A 23,607-nucleotide genomic window follows, 5' to 3' on the forward strand; every position below is an offset into this window, starting at 1 on the left:
CAAATGCCCAAACACACTCAAAGAGCCTGAAGTGGATACAAGACTGCTGCAGTTTTCTAAGGGAACACTAATTATACTAAAAATCACATTCTTGTTTTAATACTCTAATGAGTCGTGGCTGTAATTGACCTCAGCTACCATTAGGTACTTTGGAAAATACATTCTGCCCTCACGTCCCACTGTTCCCAGCCAGAAGAGGCTGAATGCAGCCTTTTGGCCTTTATTTATTTATTTGTAACAACAGGACTCGAAAATGCCTGCTTAGACTGTTAGAAGGTATGATAATTCTGTTTATGAGGGAATATCTAATCATCATATTTACACATGTGCATCTCATTAGAAGGAACCTCATGCTGATGTCAAGAGGATACTCAGAGCAAACAAGGCACCATTTCCCAGCCAGCTTATTATTTTCTGCAAGTAGTTAAGTTTGTTGTTTTTCTTTTTTTTTTTTTTTTAATTTACTCTTGGTGAACAATTATCTTGCTCCTTCAGAAGCAGCCAGCACCATGCAAATAAACATTCCTGCCCTGGGATGCACAGAGGTGTTGGAAGTGGAGTGACTCTTCACACCAAGGTTTCCACCAGAGCCCCCTGAGCTCTGCAATTCACAGAAAGTGGAGATGGTGACCTGAACACAGGAAAACAGCGGGGAGGGAATTTCCGGATCAATCCCTGTCCCTCCCATCCTTCCTCAGGAGGTCTCACAGGTATAATTACACCCCAGAAAGGGCTCCTGCTTTTCTCTGCGAGCCAGTATCACTTAATTGCTAAAAACTTTCTAATTTCCAGGTTAAATATTTTCATTGTAGTCTATGGCTCTGTGCTTGTGGGCTAATGAAGCCTTTGGCTTAAGGAGTTCTCATCTCTTTGCTGGTGAGAGCCACTGAGAGCCCTTGTGCTGGCATTTTCAAGGCTTTCCAGCCCTATAATCATTGCAGGAGCTTTCCCTGGGCTCTGCCTCAGTTAAAAAGTCTGGGATAATTCTGTCACTGGAGCTGAGGGCCAGGCTGGGAGCCCTGGGCAAGCAGGGAACAGGAGGCTGGGCAAGAGGAGCAGGTCTGAGCAAAGAGAGAAACAAATGGGTGAGCTGGGATCCCTCCAGAATGGTGGGAGGAACGGAATGAGCCCCATTTCTAGAGGGCAAAACATTGAAATTCCCCCAAAGCCACCTTCAAACTCTGTTAATTTGGCTGCATAAAAGTGAGGAGCACAGTAAAGGTCTGAAGGTGCAGCTCTGACTTCCTATCAATGCCAGAAAGATCCAGCTGCCCAAATGAGACAGAATCGCATGTTAGGAGCAGTCTGTTATTGCTATATAAATTTAAAGATCTTTAAAATAGATTGCAATACAATATTTAAGGGTTGGAGGCCCTGGTTAAGCAGGGCACAGGAGGCTGGGCAAGAGGAGGAGATCTGATCCTGACAGGAGGAAATGATGAGCTGGGATCCCTCCAAAAGGAGAAACCCAGTGCAGAAGGGACTAAAGGAGACCCATTTCTAGTGGGCAAAACATTGAAATCCCCCCCAAATCACCTTCAAACTCTGTTAATTTGGAACACAGTAAAGATCTGAAGGTGGAGCTCTGCCTTCCTATCCATGCCAGAGAGATCCAGCTGCCCAAACGACACAGAGCTGGACATTAGGAGCTGTCCATTATTGCAATGCAACATTTAAAATTGGCTTTTTCTTTCTCTCTCCCTGTCTCAAACCCCATGGGGCTGATGGAACATGGAGCCCAGGGAGCAGCACAGACTGGAGCATCTCTCAGTGCTCCTGCTTGTGCAGCAGCATGTAAATAAACACTCCCTCCCAGTGCCTTTGATTTCCTGAGAGATCCTGGTGCAATATTTATGGCTCCTCCTTTTGATAAGTTCTGCCTCTCTAATTGCTCTGGAAGTGACAGGCAGCTCACATCCCACAGGCAATTTGTGCCTCCTGAGCAAACAGACACCACTTCAGACACAGCCTGGGCTGGCTCCTGCTGATGGGAAGGTTTCCCAAAGTCACCAGCACGGAGCCTTGGAGCACAAGGAACCAGCAGCAAGAGGCAATCCATGGTTCTCTACTCACACATGAGCCTCTGATTCCTTGAGGAATTCATGACAAACTTCTCCTGGGGCCCTTTTCATGTGATTTTTGCCTATTTTCCCATGTTTTTCATTTCCCCCTTAAAGCAGATCTGTCATTAATCTCCATAACCTACAGTTTACAAATTGTGTGTAATTTCCACAGTGCTGGAATTTGTTACCTTCAACTCACTTCTCCTGTCTAGAGTGTCAGGATACATTACAGCCATAAGAGAGAGTTTTGACTGCTGGGACCTGCCATTTGCCTTTCCTAACCCTCTCACCAACCTCTCAAATCTTTCCCCACACTTCACATTTTGTTTTCATGCAAAGTATTTTCTGTAATGCTTACGTCTCTGCTTCTGGGTTATGTTCTCTACTTTCCTCCCCCAGATTCTTTTTGCTGGGGGTACCTGTTTCTGAATTCTTTCAACCTTGCTTTACTTAAATTTAGTTTTGGAGTTTTGGTTCAACTTCAGCTGTCCATTTACACTCGAGCAGTTTATAGCTAGAGTGTATTTCTGGTTTTAGTAAAGATCTCTCAAACATTACCCAATTTCTGACCTGTATTTGCTGTTTTTAAAGGAGAAACTCCATGAGCTGCAATCCCAGAGCAGCTGCCATCCCCTGCACACACCCAGTTCATGTTGTAACCTTATTTTTCTTCATTTCCATTATCTGCTCTATAATGAAAGCTGCACAGAAATTCTGAGTAATTATTAACTTAGGCCTGTGCTTTGCCAAAATAACATTTCTCTGCTTGCCCCTCCTGGGACGTGCACATATTTTGCTTCTGCCTTTAAGGAGAAGAAACTCTTCTTGATTTTTAAATTTTTTTTAAAAGTCTCTTCCATAAAGTCAGGGCTGCCACTTAAAAAGGTCTCTGTGGCTATTATGGGAAAAGCTATTAAAATACCAAGATTATGGCAGCCATAAAGCTGAGGAGAAGGATGAAATTTTGGGAGCAGCATTAGCCAAAAAATGGGGGTCATTTATCATTTTTAATAAGAACAGTGTGGGTACAATACACTATTATTTTTTATAGGCTTTGCTGAAAGTGACAGAGATTAATCCAATCTTCAGTGATTGCTGTAATTCCTACCTTATCACCCACTCTGTCACTCTCAAGCTGGACAGGTGGGAACTGATTTTCAGTGGAAAACAGAAAGTTTTCTGTCAGTCATGATGCACAAAAATGATGTTTTGTTACACATGGCAGAAGAAAAACATGAAATTAAGGAGATTATGAAATCCTCCCTTTCAACTAGCCCAAACTACCCAAACTATGACTGAAACATTAATTAATTTTGAGACATCTTGAAAGGAGAGGTGAGGCTCATCCCCTGCCATAAACAATTTAAATCCAGATGGAGAGAACACAGCTCGGAGTGTTTGGTTGACACTTCCCTTGATCATTCACTTCTGTAAAATTGAGGCTGGTTTTTAATTTTTTTTTCAAAATTCAACTTTTTTTTTTTCAGAATGCACTTCTGTAAATTTATGGCTGTTTTTAATTTTTTTTTTTAATTCATTTATTTTGTGCAGGATGGGAAGTGCTGAAGTTTTCCAGTCTGTTTTACTCCCTGCCATTCCCAGACAGGGCCAACAGTGAATTTTTTCCTGGAGGGAGCTGTTCCCTCAACCATTGCACTGCAGGTGATGGTCAGGAGGATCCTGCACTTTGCTTTTAGGTGATTTAGGAACTGACAAATTCCTTGGCTCTGGGTGTGTTCCTGTGCCAAACATCCCCACCTGCTCTTGTTTTTAGCATATCCAAATGCTTTAATATCACTTTGTTGTACAGCCCCCAGCCATACCCTCTGCTGTTGTATAAACTTCATAGAAAACTGATTTTTGGTGGGTAATTTGCAGACTGCTGGGTTTTTTTTTGCTCTGATTGCTTCCATTCCTTGGTGTTCAAACTGCTCATAAGTGAAGGTTACAGCAAATTTGGGCAAAGCTGAAGCTGAACTGATTATCTGATGAGTGTCCTGTGAACCTGAGCTGTATTCTCAATTTGCTTATTAAAATCTGCCAACTGCTTGTAGGGGACACTCATAATTCAAACTCCATAACTGCGAATTTCATAATTGCAAAGTTCATAATTGCAAATTTCGCTGGGATTTGATTGAGCAATCAGCACCCATAGCCCTGTGAATCACAAAATGTGAGCAGGAGAGAAGGCTCCAAGTGCCTGCAGCCCCTGGCACAGCACCCTGGGGAAAGGAAAAAGGGAATTATCCAGGAAAGGCAAACCCCTGGCACAACTCTCTGCAATTCCTGGAGTTTTAACCATTTTTCTCTTTCACAGTTTTATTTTAATGTTAAAGCTACATAAATTATGCACTGCCTTTTTTTTTAATTTTTTTTTTTTTTGGCGAGGTTACAGACAGTTCCATTGCCCTGCCTGCACCACTGGATCAATTTTTTATCTTCCAGTCTTAAATAATTGCAGAACAATTTAAGGAAATCAGCCTGGACAAAAGTATCACCTGGTAATTCTCCCTTTGGGTCTGAGCTCTGCTGCCCAGCTACACCACAGCTCTGGGCCTCCAGTGCAGGTTTTAATAAAAAGAATGATAAATAATGAACAAGATTAATCTCAAGTTAATAAAACACGTGTGGATGAACCCTCAGCTATGCCAAATCTGAGGACACAATTACTCAGCAGCCAGGCAACAGAGAAACGTGCTGTCAGAAGTTTATAAGAACAAGAAAAATGCACAAAATTACCCAATTTCTGTGTTAGATCCATTCCCACAGCAATTTTCAGTGCTGTGTTTGCCTCCCAGCCCTTCGACTGCCCAGCTCTGGGTAATTAAAAGGGCAAGAGGTGTTCATTACCTGAAGCCTAATCAATATCCCTGTATCTGGTGCATCTCCAGCCTGTGATGTCAAAGGCAGTGAAATATTTGGGTGCACACAGCTGGCCTGGCTTATCTCTCCCAGGCAGCTGGGGATGGCTGTGAGCACCAACCACGACTGCACTGAGCCAGCCTGAACCCAAAGGGAGGAAAATCAGCACAAATCTTTATCTGTGCTGAATAGAAAACATCACAAGATGAGGTCCAGCACTGGGGAATCTGCTCCAGTGAAATACCAGAATTATTCCAACAGCATCTGGGGGCACAGCCACCCTCCCATCGAGGCAGCCTGGCTGCTCTGGGGAGAAACCTGATGGGTTTTGTCTGAAACCCCATTTGTCTGAAAAGCTTTTCAAACTTGTCCTACAGACATTTCCAGCCAGGCTTGCCTGGGAGGAAAAGCCACCCACCAAGCCAAGCTGTGTTTGTCACCCTGATTCCTGCTGGGGCAGCTCTGGTGCTCACTGGGAATGGGGAACCAGGATTTGATGCCACTCCCAAGCCCTTCTCATTTAAACTGAAGTTTCTGGAGTCAGGCTCACCCCAGCAGGGATCAGCTGAGTGATTCTCTGTCTCTGTAAGTTCATTTCAATGGGAAATTCTGGTCATAAAGAAAGGAATAATGGCTTGATAAGGTCCAGAGAGTGGCATCAACATCTTTGCAAAGAAACACTCATTTCACCTGACAGCCAGAGATAAAGCACCCCTGTGCCACATGGAAACAGGGGAGATCAGCCAGAGAAAAGGATGAAAAGGAGCCTGGGCTGAAGCTGCTAATTTCTTATAAACAGCCACCAAAGGAGAATAAAAGCACGGGAAGCTGGGCACGTGCACAAGGGGTACCTACACTGAACTGAGCTTCTGCTCTGGGTTTGTGCTGTGAGAGATTCAGGCACTGCTGATATTCTGCAGGCTTGTGTTGCATAAGCTGCTCCCCACATCACCTGAAGGAATGACTCACAGATTTAATCCATCAGTTGGTTTTCTGGTTAAAGTCACAGAGAGTTAGCCTAAAAATCCTTTTTTGTGTGTGCACTAGCTCCAGAAAAGCTAAAGGTCCCTGGGCTTGTTTTAAAACATATTTCAATGTGATCTAGCTAATCCTTTAATACCAGCTTTCACTACCTTTGATCTGTAGTTGTAAGAGATTAGATCAAACCTCTAAAAAAAAAAAAACAACTAGTTGGTTGCAGAGGAATTTTCTTACTGCAATGAATTAAAATTATGACCCACTCTAAGGCTGAAATATCTGCCCAAACAGCCTGAGGGGGCATGGCCTGTAGGGCACTTGCCTGTAGCACTCAGGAAAAAACCATTCTCTTCCTTTATTTGATAGATAATCAGTGTTTAGTGTCATAATAAAGTGATATCTTTGATATCTACCAGCTGAAAGCATCATCCTGGTTGCACATTTGTTATATTTAAACACGTCATGGTTGTGTTTTTAGGTGCAACCATGTGCATGAGGTGACAGAAAATGCCCAAAGCAATACCCCCACTGCTTCTTCAACAACAAAACATCAGCCCCACAGGAATGTTGACTTGAACAAAGCAAAATGTGCACCCGAGGGTGTGGAACCCCAAATCTGACACACCAGTGCTGTGTTTGTGCCGCTGGGCACATCCTGCAGCCCTGGCTGCCTCTGAGGGCTTTGCAGAGCTGGATGTGGAGGGAAAGAGTTGGCAGAGCCTGGGAGCAGCACTCTGATCTCTAATTTAGTTCATAAAGACATCACAAGATGTTACAGCTCCCAATAAATGCTATTGACTGGGTTCTGTCAGACACATTTCACTCATCTTCAGCCAAACCCTGCCAGCCCTACCCCCTCTCAATGCCATTTCAATCTTCATTTAGTGCTGACTGCAGCCAAACAGGGAATAAACCACACCACTGGCTCGCAGATGATTTCTTTTTAAAGATGTCACGAGCTGTCACTGATAAATAAAAAATCCATTAACGCCGTGTTCCTCATTATTTCCCTGTTTCCAAGGTCTTTGGTGGAGGGCTGAGCCTCTCCCCTTCCAGTTACAGACCCCAGTCCTCTCCTGTGTCTTTGCCACCCACCTGGGGCACAAAAATGGGAATTCTGGGGGTGACAAGTGACACGTGCCAGCTGAAGATCTGCCTCTCTTCTTGACCCAGCCTCTCTTTTGTGCACCTCAAAATTCATCCCAGCTGAAATGAGGCAGAGCCCACTCACCGCCTCAGGTGCTTAAATGATTGTAAATCTGTGATGAGCTTGGCATTTGTGCTGTGAGAAATATTTGTAATTTCATAAATCTCTCAATTAAGAGAGCTCTGTGTGTTCCCTGTGCTGTCAGAAATATCAAGCCAAAGCACTCCCAAATTAGAGGAGAATTTATCCTTATCCTTCATCCTCAAATATGTTGATAAACTTGTGCACAAACTGAATCAGCAGTTTTACAGAAAGGATTATGTCAGATTAATTTTAATCTAATCCATTTCTATCTCCTGAGAAGGCTTTTTACTTCTTGCTTTTAATAATTTAAATGGTGACTGTGGCAGAGCATAAAAAATAAATGATGGGAGATGCACTTTAAATGGAAGTTACCATTCTCAATCACTTTTTATTTAAATGAGAGTTTCATATGCCTGATTTTAAGTTTAATGAACCCCATTTTTGCTGAACTGAACTGTAATAATCTCCATCACATGGAGCCAGACACAGATGAATTACAGAGACCCAGGGTGTGACCCACCTACTCCCTGTGATGGAAGGAGACACCTGGAGGGAAATTTGGGCTGAATTTTGAGGGGAGTTTTTGGCAGAAATGCTGCCAGGCTGCTCAGATGCAGCTTTCAGGAGCAGGAGACAAACTGCAGGAACTGGAAGCTTTGGGAAGTTGTTTTCTGGATCTTGGCCTGAGATCAATCAATCACTCAGAGGCTTTTTGAGCTCAGCTGTTCCTGCTCTGGAAAACACTTTTAGGGTGCTGACGCTTCAGACATGGGAATTTTCCTGCTTTGGGGGACATGGGAGTGGCAGTCACTATCAAAGGGAAGATCTGGTGACAGGTTCAGGCATTTTTCTGCATCCTCTGCCCTCCTCGTGGTCTCCTCCAGCTCCCACACATCTCCAGCACTCATCCTGCATCCCCCTCCTGGGAATTCCTGCTGGAATTTCACTGTTCCCATTCCAGGGAAGTCAGCTGTGAGCTGTGGAGCCCCAGCTCATGGGAACACCACCCTGCTGGGGCATTTTCCTGTTTGTCTGGGAACTGAGCCTCCCCTCTGTCCCTCCCTGCATCCTCCAAGCAGAATTACCCACGGAAAACAAGGTTTAACACCTGCCCCACAACCCAGGCAGGCTTGCGGCCCCTCCTGATGCTCCAACACCAACCCAACACCACAGTCAAATCCATCAGATCCATCACTGACCATCCCTAATGGGAAAATATTTCCCTGCCTCCTTTTTTCTTTGTTTTTCCCAGCCCCAAGGGAGAGTTTACCTGCTCAGATTTTCCCTCCAGCCTTGGGAGTGATCCATGACAGGCTGCTCAGCAGCCCTGCAGCCTCCTGACAAATAGCTGAGCCAACTTCCAACCAGCTTAGCAGATTTTTTGCTTGGTTTCCTGGAGAAATGGAACTTTTACAGCCACGGTGCCCACCCATGTGTGCGAGGCTCCTCTCTAAATTAGCTTCCCACTAATTGGAACCAAATCTGACCAAGCAGCAAAGGCTTCCAAAGACATTAAGACAGCAGAGAAAGAGGAGAAACTATCAATCCTTTAATAAGGAGTAACAGGGGTAGCTCAGCCCTTTGACATCCTGCCTGGCAAGGGGGAACTGGGAGTAGAGATTCTGTAAAATTCACATTTCTCAAAAGCTCTGGGCATCCCACACTGAAAGAAACAGGAAAATAAAGGCTGAATGTTAAGGTTGCTCTAGTGGAGTGAGGACATGAAATGCTGCCATGCTCCATTTGCTGATCATGGTATAAAAATGCCTGATAATTGCCTTTTTCTCCTGCACTCCTCTGATTTTTCCCAGGTTTGCTGCCTTTCCTCCTTGCACTGCATGGTGGGGGCTGCACAAACATGAGACATGATTTGTGGGATGGATAATTTACAGGACAAACCCCCCAAAACCATTCATCCCCCTGGAGGCCACCAGCCACCCCAACAGCCCAAAGATCCTCACTGTTCCCAGCCCATGAAGTGTCCATCACCCCTTTAAAACATGATAATAAAAGGAGAGAAAAAGCAAGAGGACAATGAGCACCCACTAACGATTCCTGTGCCCAGGAGTGGTTTTAGCAGCACTGGAATCTGTGAAATGCTTTCTGCAAACGCCTTTGGTGTCCACACTTCACTCCTGCCCGTGCTGCATGAAAGGCTGGGATTGAGATGGGATCAGAATTGCCATCTCCTCTGTCAAATGCTAAAATTTAGTTAGTTCTACTTGATTAAGCTGTGCAACAGAACTAAAAGTTTTCCTGGATGCTGGCAGGGAAAGAAAGGCAGAAGAGAATGAGAAAACCTGAATGCATCCAATCTGTGAAAAGGTGTGGGAATAATTCTCTGTCAACAGCTCAGCTCACAGACACAGATGTGTTCCCATCCATGGCTGAGTTTCCATCAGGAGTGATGGCATCAGATAGGAAAGAATTATGGGAACAACTGAGCTTTAATGGATCTCCTCCTCTTCAGGAAAATGGAATTTTCCAAGTGCATTGAGAACATGGGCACTGCAGAGACAGAAATCTGATTTTCCTTGAAGTCCTGCCTTTGTTCACTCAAGGGGACACAGCTCCCCAGGAAGGTCAGAAAGGAGCAGAGGGACAAAGTGCCTGAGGAACTGAGGCTCAGAGAGAGGAATTATTGGGGGATTCAGTTCCAGGGTCAGCAGGAACTTTTGGGGATGTGTCTGCAGGAGAAGACACATCCTACAGAACACCAGTGAGCTCCCAGCTGAGCACTTTGGTATCTAAAAACGCCATCAGCTGGCTGATTTCCTGCCCAGATTAGTGAGCTGGATTGGGAGTGAGAACAGATGTGCTCCAGCTGTGGTGAGTGGGGGGATGAGCAGAGCCCAGAGCAGGGCACACACCAGGGACTGCAGCGAGGACACAGAATCCAAATAACCCAGTAATTGAGAGATCATTTCCAGCAGCCCTCTGTGTGCACTCAGCATTTCTCACTGCACTTGGAGAGCTCCATCTCCACAGGCTTTTCCCACGAGGGCTGCAAGGCAAATGTCATGAGAACATGGTTATAGATCTCTCTAAAGATGAACCACGAGGAACTCGCAGCAAGGGGGGAGAGGAATCCCAAAGACAAGTTCATTTATCTTCCCAGAGAAGGGAGGGGAAGGGTTTCCAGACCTGTTTGTATTGCATGAGGAAGGGTGTGCTACCAGCCTGTCAAGTAGAAAATCCTTTCCAAGACTGTATTTTTTTAGCCTCTGGACTCACAAAGAAATGCCAGGGATGCTAGAAGGAATTTGAAAACTGTGGTTGTTAAAATATTAACTAACCCTGCCCTGACTATCAAATAAATCTAATAAAAGTGGCAGCTAAATGACTCAGCTCCCACGAAGTTAAATGGAAAGAACTATTTGGCACAGAAGAATATTTTATCTTAAAATTTGGGGATAAAGTTAAAAGGACGGTGACCTCCAAATACTTCCCAGGCATATCCCCTTTGGAATACAAGTTAGATTCAGAGCCTGAGAAACACAAGAGAGTGTTTGCTTTGGATTTTGGAGGTTTTTGTTTGTTTGTTTCAATTAAGTTTATCTCAACAAGAAACGAATCTTGCCAAATTTGATTAACAGCACCGAAAAACGCAAACAAGGAAAGGTGTTCCCCCCTGCAGAGCTCCTCAGAAGGAAAACATTTCCACAAAGAGCTTAGCTTGAACACTATTGCACACTTTGAAAAGGTTTATGGCTTCTAAATGCCTTAAAAATACAACAGAAGAAACAGACAAGAAGAAACAAAGCCATTTTTGGTGATATTTTCCCTGTTTTGGCTCAAAATTCTCCAGATGGTCAAGGAAGGAGACTCTTCCCCTCTGCTCCGCTCTTGTGACAGCTCAAGGGCAGGGTTAGGTGGGATACTGGGATGGAATTGTTCCCTGGGAGGGAGGAATTGTTTCCTGGGAGCAGCCTGGGGCAGTGGGAGGTGTCCCTGCCATGGCACTGGATGGGCCATTCTCACCCAAACCATTCTGTGAGCCAATGCTTGATCTCACAGGGCTCTGAAAATACAAAGCAGGAGAGCTTTGTCTTCTGGTATCCAAATTCCAGAAGTGCCCCTAAGACAGGCTGAGGTACCTAATGAGACTCAACAAAGTCACAGGAACTCTCTGATGCCCTTCCAGTGCCCAAACCCATTTCTGTGACTCCATCACTGGGACTGCCCAGCTCATGCTGTGGCCACAATGAGGCCCTGGTGTTCTGCACAAAACCAAAGCCAAATTTGAGCTCCACACAGACTTTTAGGATTTTTGACTGTTTCCTCTTGTCCACTCAAACACCACCAGCAGCTCATCGCGCTGTTAGCCAGGCCCCAGTGCCACGTCCCCAGAGCAACATTTACTCTTCAGTGATTTCTTCTGTGGAGTTTCAGGGCAGAATGCTTGACACAAGATCATTGTTGGGCTTTTGATTAAACAAGCTGCAGAAATAACGAGGGAACACCCTTCACACGCAGGGTAATTATCTCAGAAAAATCCTGACAACGAAGGCAGGCTTCTACCAGTCCATTAGGGACAAATGGAGAAGGCAAAGGAAAAACAGGAGAGGAAAAGAACTGGAACTTCAGGCAGACAAAGGGGTCATCAGTCCAGCAGGAGTGGCCTCGGGGGTGGGAATCCACTGCTGCAAGCGCGGAAAGCGCAGCAGAAGCAAATGTTTGATTTGCATTCATTCCGCCCTCCAGCCCAGCCGCTTCCCGAGCTGCAGATGAACATTTATTTTCCAAACCTCCAGCACTCAGCATGCACTTCATCAGAGGAGGCCATCACATCATTATGCTGCTTAACAGAATGTACCAGCACGAGGCAGTGACCTGGCAAACAGCGGCTCCCCGCCGCACGGAGCGCGCGCTCCGTCTCCATTCGGGGGCCGGGGCCGAGCTCACATCCATGGGCTTGAATTTCCAGCTCATTTCCAACCAAAAACTGGGACAGTGCACGGCAATGCCCAGATTGTTCTGTGCGAGCTGTACACACACACACAGCCCATTTGTTGGTGCTGAAAGGACTTGTTCATCATTTGGACTCATTTTCGGGATGAATTTCCTGTAAGGCTGGAACAGTAGGAAGCTCTTTATTGGGCATCATTAACAAGAAAAAATAGAAAGAAAGCCTCAACAGCTAATGTATGTAGGCCAACATAACTTCACTTTTAGCTGACAGCTCCTCAGAAATGGATATTTCCAAGTGGCAAAGTATTAGACCCACAGATGAAAGGTTAATGGTCTGGATGCTGATCAGTGTCTTTTTAATAAAGTCACAATTTTTAAGCCCAAGACAACCAGTGACACAATGGCTGACAGAAAATAATTCCCTTCCCATTTACTGTTTTTCTTTTCCCAAATCTCAGCACCTGGCCAGGATGTTTTTTTCAGGCTTCTACTATTCCAGTGAATGCCCTCATCAGCAAAGCAATGGCAATTCTCAGACTGAACAGTTTTGATTTTTATATTTTTTTTTCAGATTTCATTTTCAATGTACATATGAAACTAAAGTAAAAAACAAAAAAAAGAAAGTGTATTTTTTCCCACAATTAATCCTATGTTTCAGCAGTGGTCACTAATGCTATCAGGCACTTTTTGCAAGGATGATGAACCTGGGTTCGCTGCCCTAATCAGATTCTAAAATAAGTAATCGCATTTTCTCCCCTTATTACCACTCGTGCTTCCAATGAGCTGGGTTATTTTTCACTTTGGAGCTGAGGAGGTTTTTCCTGTTGCACCACAGCATCAAACACTGGCAGCGTTACCATCAGCCTAACAGCACATGGTCCGGGGGGCAATTTCCATCCAGCTGATGAGGCCAGACAGACCTCAAAGCAGGATTGCAAATTCCTTTAAAAGGGCCACAGATCTGTGGGAGATGTTGTGTGGTTTTGACAGAGTGAGCAGCCCCTGATGAAGGAGCCAGCTGCAGTGGCTGGTGTGGGTCCTGGTGGGGAGGGACACACATGGAGCTTGTCAGGCACACCAAGAATTCCAGCAGGAATTCTCACACTACCACTCCCTCTCCAACACATTTCAAACAGAGCAGTGCAACACACACGCTCAGGAAGCCACAGACTGGCTCGATTAAAATAAGTTTGTGCAGAACTGAAATTGTTTGGTATTTTCTAAACATTCATACCACCCTCTTTGAAGCAAACAGCACCCTGTGAGATCTGGACACATCCCGAGTAGACAGGACACAAAAAATAGCGCCAGTAGTGTTTGAAAAGGAGAAAATAATGAAAAGATGATGCACAAAAGTGGCTCTGCCAGCAAGTTCAACTTTTTAGCAGGAGACACACCCAGGTCACAAACAGAAAGGCTGAGCTAGGAGGTCTTGGTCACACCTTCAGCATATGAAGACATTGCTTTGGTTTCTACCAGTTCATCTCTGAAGGTTACACTCAGAAGTTTATCTCTGAAGTTTATCCTCAGATCCATGAAGTGCTCTTGCTCTGCACGTGTCCCCCACTGGAGCTTTCCCAGGCACCAGGACCCCTCAGCCAGGTGGCCCTGCCACCACCACCCTGTCCTCGCAGGCGACTGCTCCAAACTTCCTGAAAACCCTGAGAATTCCCTTCCCCGAGAAGGGAAACCCCAGAGTTCACTGCAATCAAGAGAAGGAAAGCTCTGTACCTCCAGAGTGGGGCGGGGGCCCGCAGAGCAGCACCATGCCCTGGCCCTGGCGGACGGACACCGTGCTCCTCGTCCTGGTCTTGAAGTTCTCAAGGTCTGCCAGGAGAGAAAGAACTCGGTTAGAGGCTGATCATGAAGGGGAAATGATGAAATAAAGCAAATATCAGCGTGGAGGGTGGGCTGGGGGGACCTGAGGGGAATGTGAGGAAAGCAGGAGGCTGAGGAGCATCAACAGGGGGATCGGGAAATGCCTTCCCCAGGCTGGAAAGGGAGAAGGTGCTGATTCACCCACAGAAACAGACACAGCTGGAGAGAACCCCAGCACCTGCAAGGCTGGGGGAGGTTTGTTGTATGAATTTAGGAAGAATCACTGCATTAAATCAGCAATTCCATCCCAAGGCAGGCTGCTTCCCTCGCTGCTGCTGCCCTCCCATCCCAGGTGTGGAGACCCTTCCCTCTCACACCAGCTGCGTGTGAAGCCACAGAAGTGCTTTAATTAAATTAAATTAAATTAAATTCTTCCTTCCACCTCTCTCTTTTTCCTCTCCTCAGGGCCTATGCACTGCAAAAATACAACTCCCCCTGCTCTCCTTGCACACTGGATTCAGGAGTGAAGAGAGGAGGTGACTCTGAGCTCAGAGTGCCACCAGGATTGTCACCAGCAGCTGCTTCGTGGGAGCACCAAGACATGGAATCACTTTGGCAGCCTCTGATCCTTTACAATTTCCTGCATTTCAATTTTCATTTTTTTCCCCCTTGTTTCCAGTGTAGCTGAGCCTTGGTTTGGCAATTACAAACCTGTTGTCAGTGCAGTTGGGAACCAGAGGAAACACAGAGGTGATAAATATTTATCAGCAGGCGCTGGTAGGAACATCATTATGAGGTTACAAGGATGGAAAACTGAGCCTTGATTTTTATCCTCTCTTAAAAATGTTTTCTGCACACATACTTAAAAACATTTAAATAAATAAAATCCAAAGTTGTCACTGCTTCATTTCCCTTTTTAGGAAAGAAACCATTATGGGCCTTTCTCTGTTTCTTTTCTGGCTTAGGACAAAATAAGAACAGGAAAATAAATTATCAGTTAGAGAGATATAATTTTCATTCCTAAAGTCTATAAAATTTGCAAGTTTTTTTGGGTTTTTAATTTTTCTTTTTTTTTAATTTTACAGGAAGCACTGTAACATTTCTCTGGCCACCTGCCAATGCACAGATTTTTATGTATTTTGACTGCACACAGGCACAAGGCTGGATCCCATCCTCTCTGAGGACAGCTGCAGGAGGAGTAACAGCCTAAAGCCCAAAGAATGCCTGCAGGAATAAATGTGCTATTTTTTACATCAGTATTGACAGGGAAAGGATTGCTACCAGGAAAAGCAGACTCTGCTTGGGTGAACATGTAGGAAATGCTGCAAGGATGGTCAAAATCAGCAAATAAAGCAGAGCATTCATCACTCTTGCTTGCGCTGCAGACCATCAGGCTTTGGGAGCCAGCCCTGCAAAGCCTCATGCAAGCACTTCAAATCTGCCTCTGAGTAAAATAACAGGATTAAGATAATTATAAGAAAGGCTAATGCCTGATCAAGGCCATCAGGCTGATTGTGCTTTCTGAAGGCCATGGATTTGTTTTTACAACACCTAAATTGGAATGAACAATGATACAATGAAGATTTTATTAGTGAGGAGCTTCATTTAGGAACCACCTTGCGATCTTTGAGTCGCAGAGAGGAGGGCTCAGCCTCATGGTGGCAACATCATCAAGTTCCACCTCACTTTGTCCCCAAACCTAAAAACCCTGGGTAGCAGAGGAGGATTTCTGTTCTTATTTGCCCATAAAAATCCCAAACCCAACAGAGAAACACACCGGATAAAAAGGAAAAACTGAAATATTAAGACTTGCAATTCAGGAGATCAATGTGCTGCCAACAATTCTCCCAATACCAACCAAGGCCTCCAGTGAGCACAGAAAAATATTGTGTGAGCTCCAGTCACCCCAGCATTAGAGAAGGATTAGTAATTAGCAATTAGCAATGATTTCAAGAGGAGAATACATCAGGGGGTGTAAGAGGAATGCAGACAGGTTACTGTGAGTAACAGCTACTCACACCTCATTTAATGAATGACTTGAGGTGCTTTTAAACACTTTCTGGACAGTATCAATTCTAAATCAGGCTGAACAGGCCCACAGAAGCAGAAAGCTGCCTGTATTATTTAATTTCAGCTGGATGTGTTTAAAAGCAGCTGCATGACTTTGGGAAAGTCACTTCAGCTCTCGGTGACAAAGTTTGCACATCTCTGAGGACAAGTCCTTGAGCTGTGTCTCTCAGAAGAGCTTTAATTAGCCAATATTTGCACAGAGCCTGGACATCTGCCTCTGGAATGCACTGGAGTGCAATGCACACACCAACACCCAGCCTCGATGGGGCCTGGAACGGCTTTGCTGCCATAATGAGGTTTTTCTGTGAAACTCTGCCTTGGTGCTCGGCGCCACAGCTTGGGCAGGCACTGGGAAGTGATGCCACAGATCCCCCAAAAATGCTCCAAAAGCCCAGCAGGAGCCAGCAGCAGCTGCCAGCCCCACCAGCTCCTCCCTTTGGGCAGGGTATCATTGTGTGGAATGAGCTGTTGTGGGGTTTAATAAAAGCTTAAGCAACCTGAAATGATCCACAGCCCCTCAAGGCTGGGTAGTTTGTCTCAGTAAATGGCATTTGGAAACTTTAATCAAACCCATATGGCTTTGCACAGTAACAATTACCCAAGTTGTCCAGAGTAATGAAAGATTTCCCCAAATTTTGCCTACAAAAATCAGTCTTTATAGCAAAGAAGATTCAATTATAAGCAAAACAGAAAGAACTGCAGCCTTTTCTCCCTTCTTAGGACTTACTTGGGTTTGAGCTTTATAAAATGTGGTCATCCTTTTTCTAAATGACTCCTAGGCAAGCAAAGTTTTAAAGAAATATATTTGAAGAAATATTGCCCAGATGGCATCGAAGGATGGGCAAAAAACACATCAGCTCCTGCTGGTGGGGTCAGTGTAAAACTTGGCCTCAGATTTCTGAATTTCCACCCCTGATCATTTCCAGCTCCACTGATTGTCCCAGTGGTGAGACTTCCACCCCAGCAGAGCAGCTCCAGAGCCCCCCTTGCTTCCCATGGCTGGCTGCAACAACTTCAGAAATGATGGGAATAACAGGAATAATGGGAATAACATCAGCAATTATGGGAATAACATCAGAAATGATGGGAATAACAGGAATGATGGGAATAACATCAGAAATGATGGGAATAACAGGAATAATGGGAATAACAGGAATGACAGGAATAACAGGAATAATTGGAGTAACAGAAATAATGGGAATAACAGGAATAATGGGAATAACAGGAATGATGGGAATAACAGGAATAATTGGAGTAACAGAAATAATGGGAATAACAGGAATAATGGGAATAACAGGAATGATGGGAATAACAGGAATAATTGGAGTAACAGAAATAATGGGAATAACAGGAATAATGGGAATAACAGAAATGATAGGAATAACAGGAATAATAGGAATAACAGGAATAATAAGAATAACAGAAATGATGGGAATGGCAGAAATAATGGGAATGAGAGAAATAATGGGAATAACAGAAATGATGGGAATAACAGGAATGATGGGAATGAATAACAGAAATAAAGGGAATAACAGAAATGATGGGAATAACAGAAATGATGGGAATAAAAGAATAATGGGAGTAACAGGAATGATGGGAATAACAGGAATAATGGGAATAGCAGGAATGATGGGAATAACAAGAATAACAGGAATAATGGGAATAACAGGAATAATGGGAATAGCAGGAATGATGGGAATAACAGGAATAATGGGAATAGCAGGAATGATGGGAATAACAGAATAATGGGAATAACAGAATTCCTGAACTCAGCATGCCCCGGGACCCCGACTGGAGCACCACGACTTCCCTCAGGACCTGCCAGTCTCAGGGCACTGGGATGTGACAGAAATCCCTATTTTTTGTGAAAGCTGAGCTCTGTTTTGCTGCCTTTGTTTGCCCCAGGAGCCTTTCCATGCTTTGCTTTGCTTTTTTCCACACGTGCCTATTTTTAGAGCACAAAATACTTTGTAATTACACCAGTGCTGCAATTAGGAGGGACCCCTCTGTGCAAGAGCTATTAAAAACCACCCAAAAAATATTACAGAGAATGAGATGAGGAGTCAATGATGCAAATTGGTGGTGGCAGGTGTCTGCATGTCCTTTGGAAAGCCAATTTCTGTGAGTGTATCATGTGGGAGGCAGCTCTGCTGTGCAGAGCCTTGAATGACACGCTGTCAAAAACTCACCATTAGTGAGCCCTTTGTCATTGCAGTTCAGGCTTTTTTTTCCTAATGATTAGAAAAGCAGTGTCAGTGCTGTTTTCACCTATTATTCCTGTTTAACTGCTATGAAATGATTTCTGCTTTTGCTCTGCTCCGACAGAAGTGTACACACATCAATCACTGCTTTATACATCAGTGGGTTTTAATTGCCAAAGAAAAGCACGGCTAATAGGCTTAGAAAAGTAAAAATGTTAGTGGGTTTTACTTGAAAGTCTTGGTCTAGAGAGTTTTATAAAGCAAATTTGATCACACACCGTTGATATCACTCAGTTGCTGTGAACAGCGAGGAGTCCCCAGGGCACAGGAGCTGCAGCCCTGGGGATCATTATTCCTACAGAATGAGGTACCCAATGCACCTGGACAAGGAGAACACAGAGGTTGTGCCCAGCAGCAGCACAGGGAGGGAGGAGGGTGGGTGATACCCACACATCTCTGCATCCAGCTGGGAATTACTGGGAATTAGCACCGCCTTAGTGCCATTCCTGCTGTACTAAAAATAAGTCTTGGGTTAAGGAACTCCTACTTCACTTAGATGAGCAACAAATCCTTGGATCAGCACTTCAGGAGTTCTTTTAGCCTGTCTGTATTTTATGGGGGGTTGGAATTTCACCCTTGAGACTTGGTTATACTTTGAGCACAGGAAAATAAAATGGTTAAAAATGATTGATAATTTAGGAACTGAAATCAGAAAGCTAACACACATTCACTGGCAACTTTGAGTATTATGGAGTGGACAAAACAACACCTTTACTAATATGAAATGAACTTTAAAGCACCCACAGAATAGGAAATAATGATATAGGTAAGGAGTAATTACCTTTCTTACATGTGAAATGCCCAATCCCCTTGGGTACCCTGCCACAGCCAAAACACCCAGAGCCAATTTTTAAGCATGACTTAAAGAGATTTGCAGATCATGATGGGCTTTGCCTTCTCAAACCCCTTCTATAATTTTAAAATAATCCCATGAATCTAAAATTTAGGGTGGTGTTTAAGGTCATATCCAGAAATAATTGAAGATTATTTCTTTTATCAAAGAGCACACGATTCATCCTAAGGGAATCTGATTAGGCTGGCAATGGCATCTCCAACAAAAAAAACTGATGGGAGGATTGGTCAAATCCCCCTGGGTTCAGACTGAGCAAAGAACCTCCATCCAAATATCCTTGGGGACGTTTGGATGCCCTTTCCCAAATTATTCTCATCATGTTTGCACAACTCTCCACTGACAACAGATCCCAGGTTCATGTCCTGGACAAAACTCCCAGCCAGGTGGGCAGGGGAGGCATTGGCAACATAATCCCACTCCACTGGCTCCAAACGGTGGGAATTTAAAATATTTAGGAAAAAATTTAAAAGGAAAGGGAAAAGGGAAGGAAGAAGGGAAGGAAGAAGGGAAGGAAAAAGGAAAGGAAAGGAAAAAGGAAAGGAAAGGAAAAAGGAAAGGAAGAAGGGAAGGAAAGGAAAGGAAAGGAAAGGAAAGGAAAGGAAAGGAAAGGAAAGGAAAGGAAAGGAAAGGAAAGGAAAGGAAAGGAAAGGAAAGGAAAGGAAAGGAAAGGAAAGGAAAGGAAAGGAAAGGAAAGGAAAGGAAAGGAAAGGAAAGGAAAGGAAAGGAAAGGAAAGGAAAGGAAAGGAAAGGAAAGGAAAGGAAAGGAAGAGCTGGGTTTTCTGCCAGCCCTCTCACCAACTCACAGAGATGAAGTTTTTCAGGCTGTGTCCTTGCTGGTGTGTCAGGACTACCCAGAGAGCTGTGTGGGTTGGAATAAAACCCCTTTGATACACAGCTTAATAGAATTTTAGTTTAAGAGCTGCTGTTCTAATGAATAATTTTGAGAGTCACTGATTTGAGAAATAGTTTACAAGTCTGGGGATGAAAGCTTTCTAATTTGACCTTTAGAGCAGAAATTTCACTGGGATTTCTACTTTGCCAAAGAGAAAAGAAAGGGAAAAGAATTTTTAGAGGTAAATATCTCAGCATTCCCCCCACCCTATCCCTGCTGGAAAAGATTTTCCCTTGCACTTTATTACCGTGGCCATTAACAAGGCCCTGAGTTTTCCACTCCCATCTCTGGTCTCTCATCTCTGTCTGGGTCCTCTGTTGAGGCTGTTGGGATTTTCCCAAGCGTTTCTGACCCCTCCTGTTAAAGCCAGGCTGATTTCTGCACCCACGTGGCTGCAATTCCACCTCCCTGGGGTCTGCAGCTCCCAGCAGGCTGCAAGGCACCCCCAGGGCTCTTTCCTTCCTTCACCCCACTGCTCTTACAGGGAAACAGAAATTCCTGAGAAATTTTCTGAGAAATTCCTGCAAGGCCCCCGTTTTTCTTTTCCAAAAATCAAACCACTCTTCTCTATGATATTATGGAAAAAAAAAAATAAAATCCTCCTTGTCTTCATGTTCCACTTCATAAAAACTGCCTGTTTGCCTTCTTTCGACGGGAAATATTTCAAACATTTATTTTGAAGCAGCTCCTCTGCTTGAGACAAAATGCTGAGGACTCTGAAAATTTTATTACTTTAATCTAGAAAATCTGGGCAGACATTTCCCCTTGGGTTGACTGGAATGGGGTTATTTCACTCTCAGAAGTTTTTTATCTTTTCCTAGATGAAAAAAAAAAAAAGGCAAAAAAAAAAAAAAGCTCTGTTTGCACTTTCTTGCAGCAGAGATGATCTGCAGTGGGCAGAGAGCAGAACTTGCAGGGGCACAGGGGGTGCAATTCAGGCGCCTCCCGTGCTCCCCTTCTGCCCCTTCCCACTCTGGGCAGTGGCAGGAATGCAAATTCAGGCCCAAAATAATGCAAAATACAAACACTGAGCCACAGAATTCATCAAAGCCCATCCAGTGCCACGGCGGGGACACCTCCCACTGTCCCAGGCTGACCCCAGTCCTGTCCAGCCTGGGACCCAGGACAGCCCCAGATTTTCTGGATATCGTGACTCAAGCTCACTCAGCTCAGCAGGACATTTCAAAGGGAAATTTCCCTTTACTGGCTAAAACCCCCCCCAAACCCCAGCCCACAGAGATGCTGATCCTCAGAGCTGCCCGCTGCTTCAGCCTCCCTGTGGAAATTCCCATTTTGGTGCTCAGCAGCATCTCACAGCGCTGATATTTTCCCATTCTGTTCCCCTCCCAGCCCGAGTGAATAATGGCATGCCAACCATGTGTGCTGCAGACAGGGAAGCCAAGGTGCCACAGCTTCCACAAACACATTTAAAGCTGCCCCACCCTCCACGTGCCAGTGCTGGCTCCTGGCTTTACTTTCCAGAGGGAAACCAGGGGGAAAAAAAAACCAAAACCAAAATAAAGACGAAGCAGCCACTGGGATAAAGTTGTTCTGCACTGCCCTTGCATCCCATCAATAGAAACAGAAATTTTCCTGCAGAAACAGAAATTGTCCTGCAGAATCCAGCTCTGGCCTTTGCCAAGTCCATGCTGGGGTCCTGGAACTGCTATTTCCACACATTTAGAGAAAATACTGATTTGCATTGATCCAGAACCCCCTAAGGACCATCTAAGGAGCATAATTATTTCTTCAGCTAGGTCAAGAACATTATTTCATTCCAGACCAGGAGGTTTAGAGGCAAAAGGGGAGGTGTCACAAGAACATTATTATTGTATTCCTCTGTCATTATTTCCAATGACAGAGGAAATAACCCACTCTCCTGATTTCTTGTCCTGTTCCCCAGCCACACACACCATGAAAACTGACCAGAATATGCCATGAAAACATAACCCAACAGCTCTGCAGGCGTTTACTACTCTAAAATCAGTTTTTACAAGAAGTTTGGGCGTTCATAAAAAATCCAAACACCTACATCATCATATACTTTTTTAAGAATAAAGCCCCTGATATAGAAAAAATAAATACCTGCATTTCGAATATTTTTTCATATTAAAGGCAAAATGAATAAATATGAAGAGAGACGAGGAAAACCATCAAGCCTGTGCCTTGCTTTTCCCTGAATTCCTAAAGCAGAAGAGGAACTGGGGTGTTGTGAGTGGCCTGTGATGCTCAGCTGGCTCCAACACCTCCCTTGCAACCCCCTGCCCTCTCCAGAGCTCCCTCCAGCCAGAAACCAAAATATCTTCCCAAAAACCACTGCGGGATGAGGAGATTCCCAGCTTTAGGACAATGTGCACTGACGATTTCCAAGTGCCACTGCTTGAAGTAATAATGAATTCAGCTTATTTATAAACCTAGGGGGGGGAACAAAGCAGGTAAAAAATCCTCCATTTCTGCTCTGACTTAAGGGTCCTTCTATCCCAGATGGAAGTAAAGTAGGTTATAGATCCATCCTCTGCTGCAAACTCCCTGTTGGTCCTATTCATCAAAAATCAAAAATAAAAAATAGGAAAAAGAAAGGGAAAAAAGAGGAGCTTACGTGAGGCTTAGCCTAGTTTTCCACCCAGCAGGGACTGTGGGGAAGGAGCAGAGGTTGGGAGCTCATCTCTAACACTGATCCTTCCCTGTGCACAGCTCAGCCAGGATTTCAGCACAGAGAAAAACCCTGGCACGTGGAGACACATGGAAAAATGCAAATAAATGTGCTCCTTCCTGAGTAAAGGTGACAGCAGCACCAGTCCTGGGGGCTGGGGGTTTCCCTTCAAAAAAAGGGTTTTCCTTCAAAAAAAAAGGTGTTTTTTTGAAGGAGAAAAACCTTTCTATAAAATGAATTCTTTTAATAAAGTGTGGGGGGGGGGACAGGCAGGTGAGGGGCTGGTTTTGGGTAAGGCAGCTGGGCTGTGGTTGACATAAATGGCATTTTTCCTTGAAAAGGCAATGGAGGAGAATCAGGGCTTTGGCACTTGGCAGGAAATCACACAGAAATAAAGGGAATAGCAGAAATGATGGGAATAAAAGAATAATGGGAATAACAGAATTCCTGACCTCATCCTGAACTCCCCAGTTTAAGAGCTGGGGACTCCCCAGGCAGGCTGCTCCCACAGGCTGATGGCAAACAGGGATGGCACATCCCAGTGGGGCTGGGGAAACCTGGGGTCTCTGCAGAGGCCAGGACTGGACATTCCAGCTCCCAAATGATGATTATTCACACAGTTCCAGGTCACAACAAAACCCTTCAAACGCACAGAGGCTCCGGTGAGAAAAAGGGGTGAGACGGGGGATGCAGGGGAAATTGGGTCATGGTAAGAAAATCAATTTCTGAAGATGTAAGGAAAAACTAAGGAAATGTAACGATTTTAAGCAGATTTGTGGGCCCTTGGTGTCAGCAAGCTGCAGTGGCTGGCTGGGAGTTTTATCTCTGAATTGTGGCCCTGTGTGGGAGGCAATGCACTGATGAAAATGCCAGGAAAAAGGGAAAGAAAGGGGAAAAGGGAAAGAAACTGTGGGAAAAACTGGGGATTTGAAGTCCAGGTTCTGAATAAACAGAAGGGCCATCTGGGTGAGGAACAGCTGAGTGGGATATTTCAGTATTGGGGTGCAAAGCAGTG

General features: G+C 44.6%; 1 protein-coding gene across 2 annotated transcripts in view; it reads right to left on the reverse strand.

The window, feature by feature from the left end:
- The window catches only part of LOC136561499 (contactin-4), a 273,024-nt gene that overhangs the window by 73,988 nt on the left and 175,429 nt on the right, over positions 1 to 23,607 (reverse strand). For both annotated transcript variants that reach the window (XM_066557827.1, XM_066557828.1), the window contains exon 6: positions 13,777 to 13,872. In XM_066557827.1, the coding sequence (XP_066413924.1) occupies positions 13,777 to 13,872 (96 nt within the window). The remainder of the gene's footprint in view (positions 1 to 13,776; positions 13,873 to 23,607) is intronic.

This window comes from Molothrus aeneus, chromosome 12 (genome assembly GCF_037042795.1).
Source record: "Molothrus aeneus isolate 106 chromosome 12, BPBGC_Maene_1.0, whole genome shotgun sequence".
Taxonomy (NCBI): Eukaryota; Metazoa; Chordata; class Aves; order Passeriformes; family Icteridae; genus Molothrus; species Molothrus aeneus.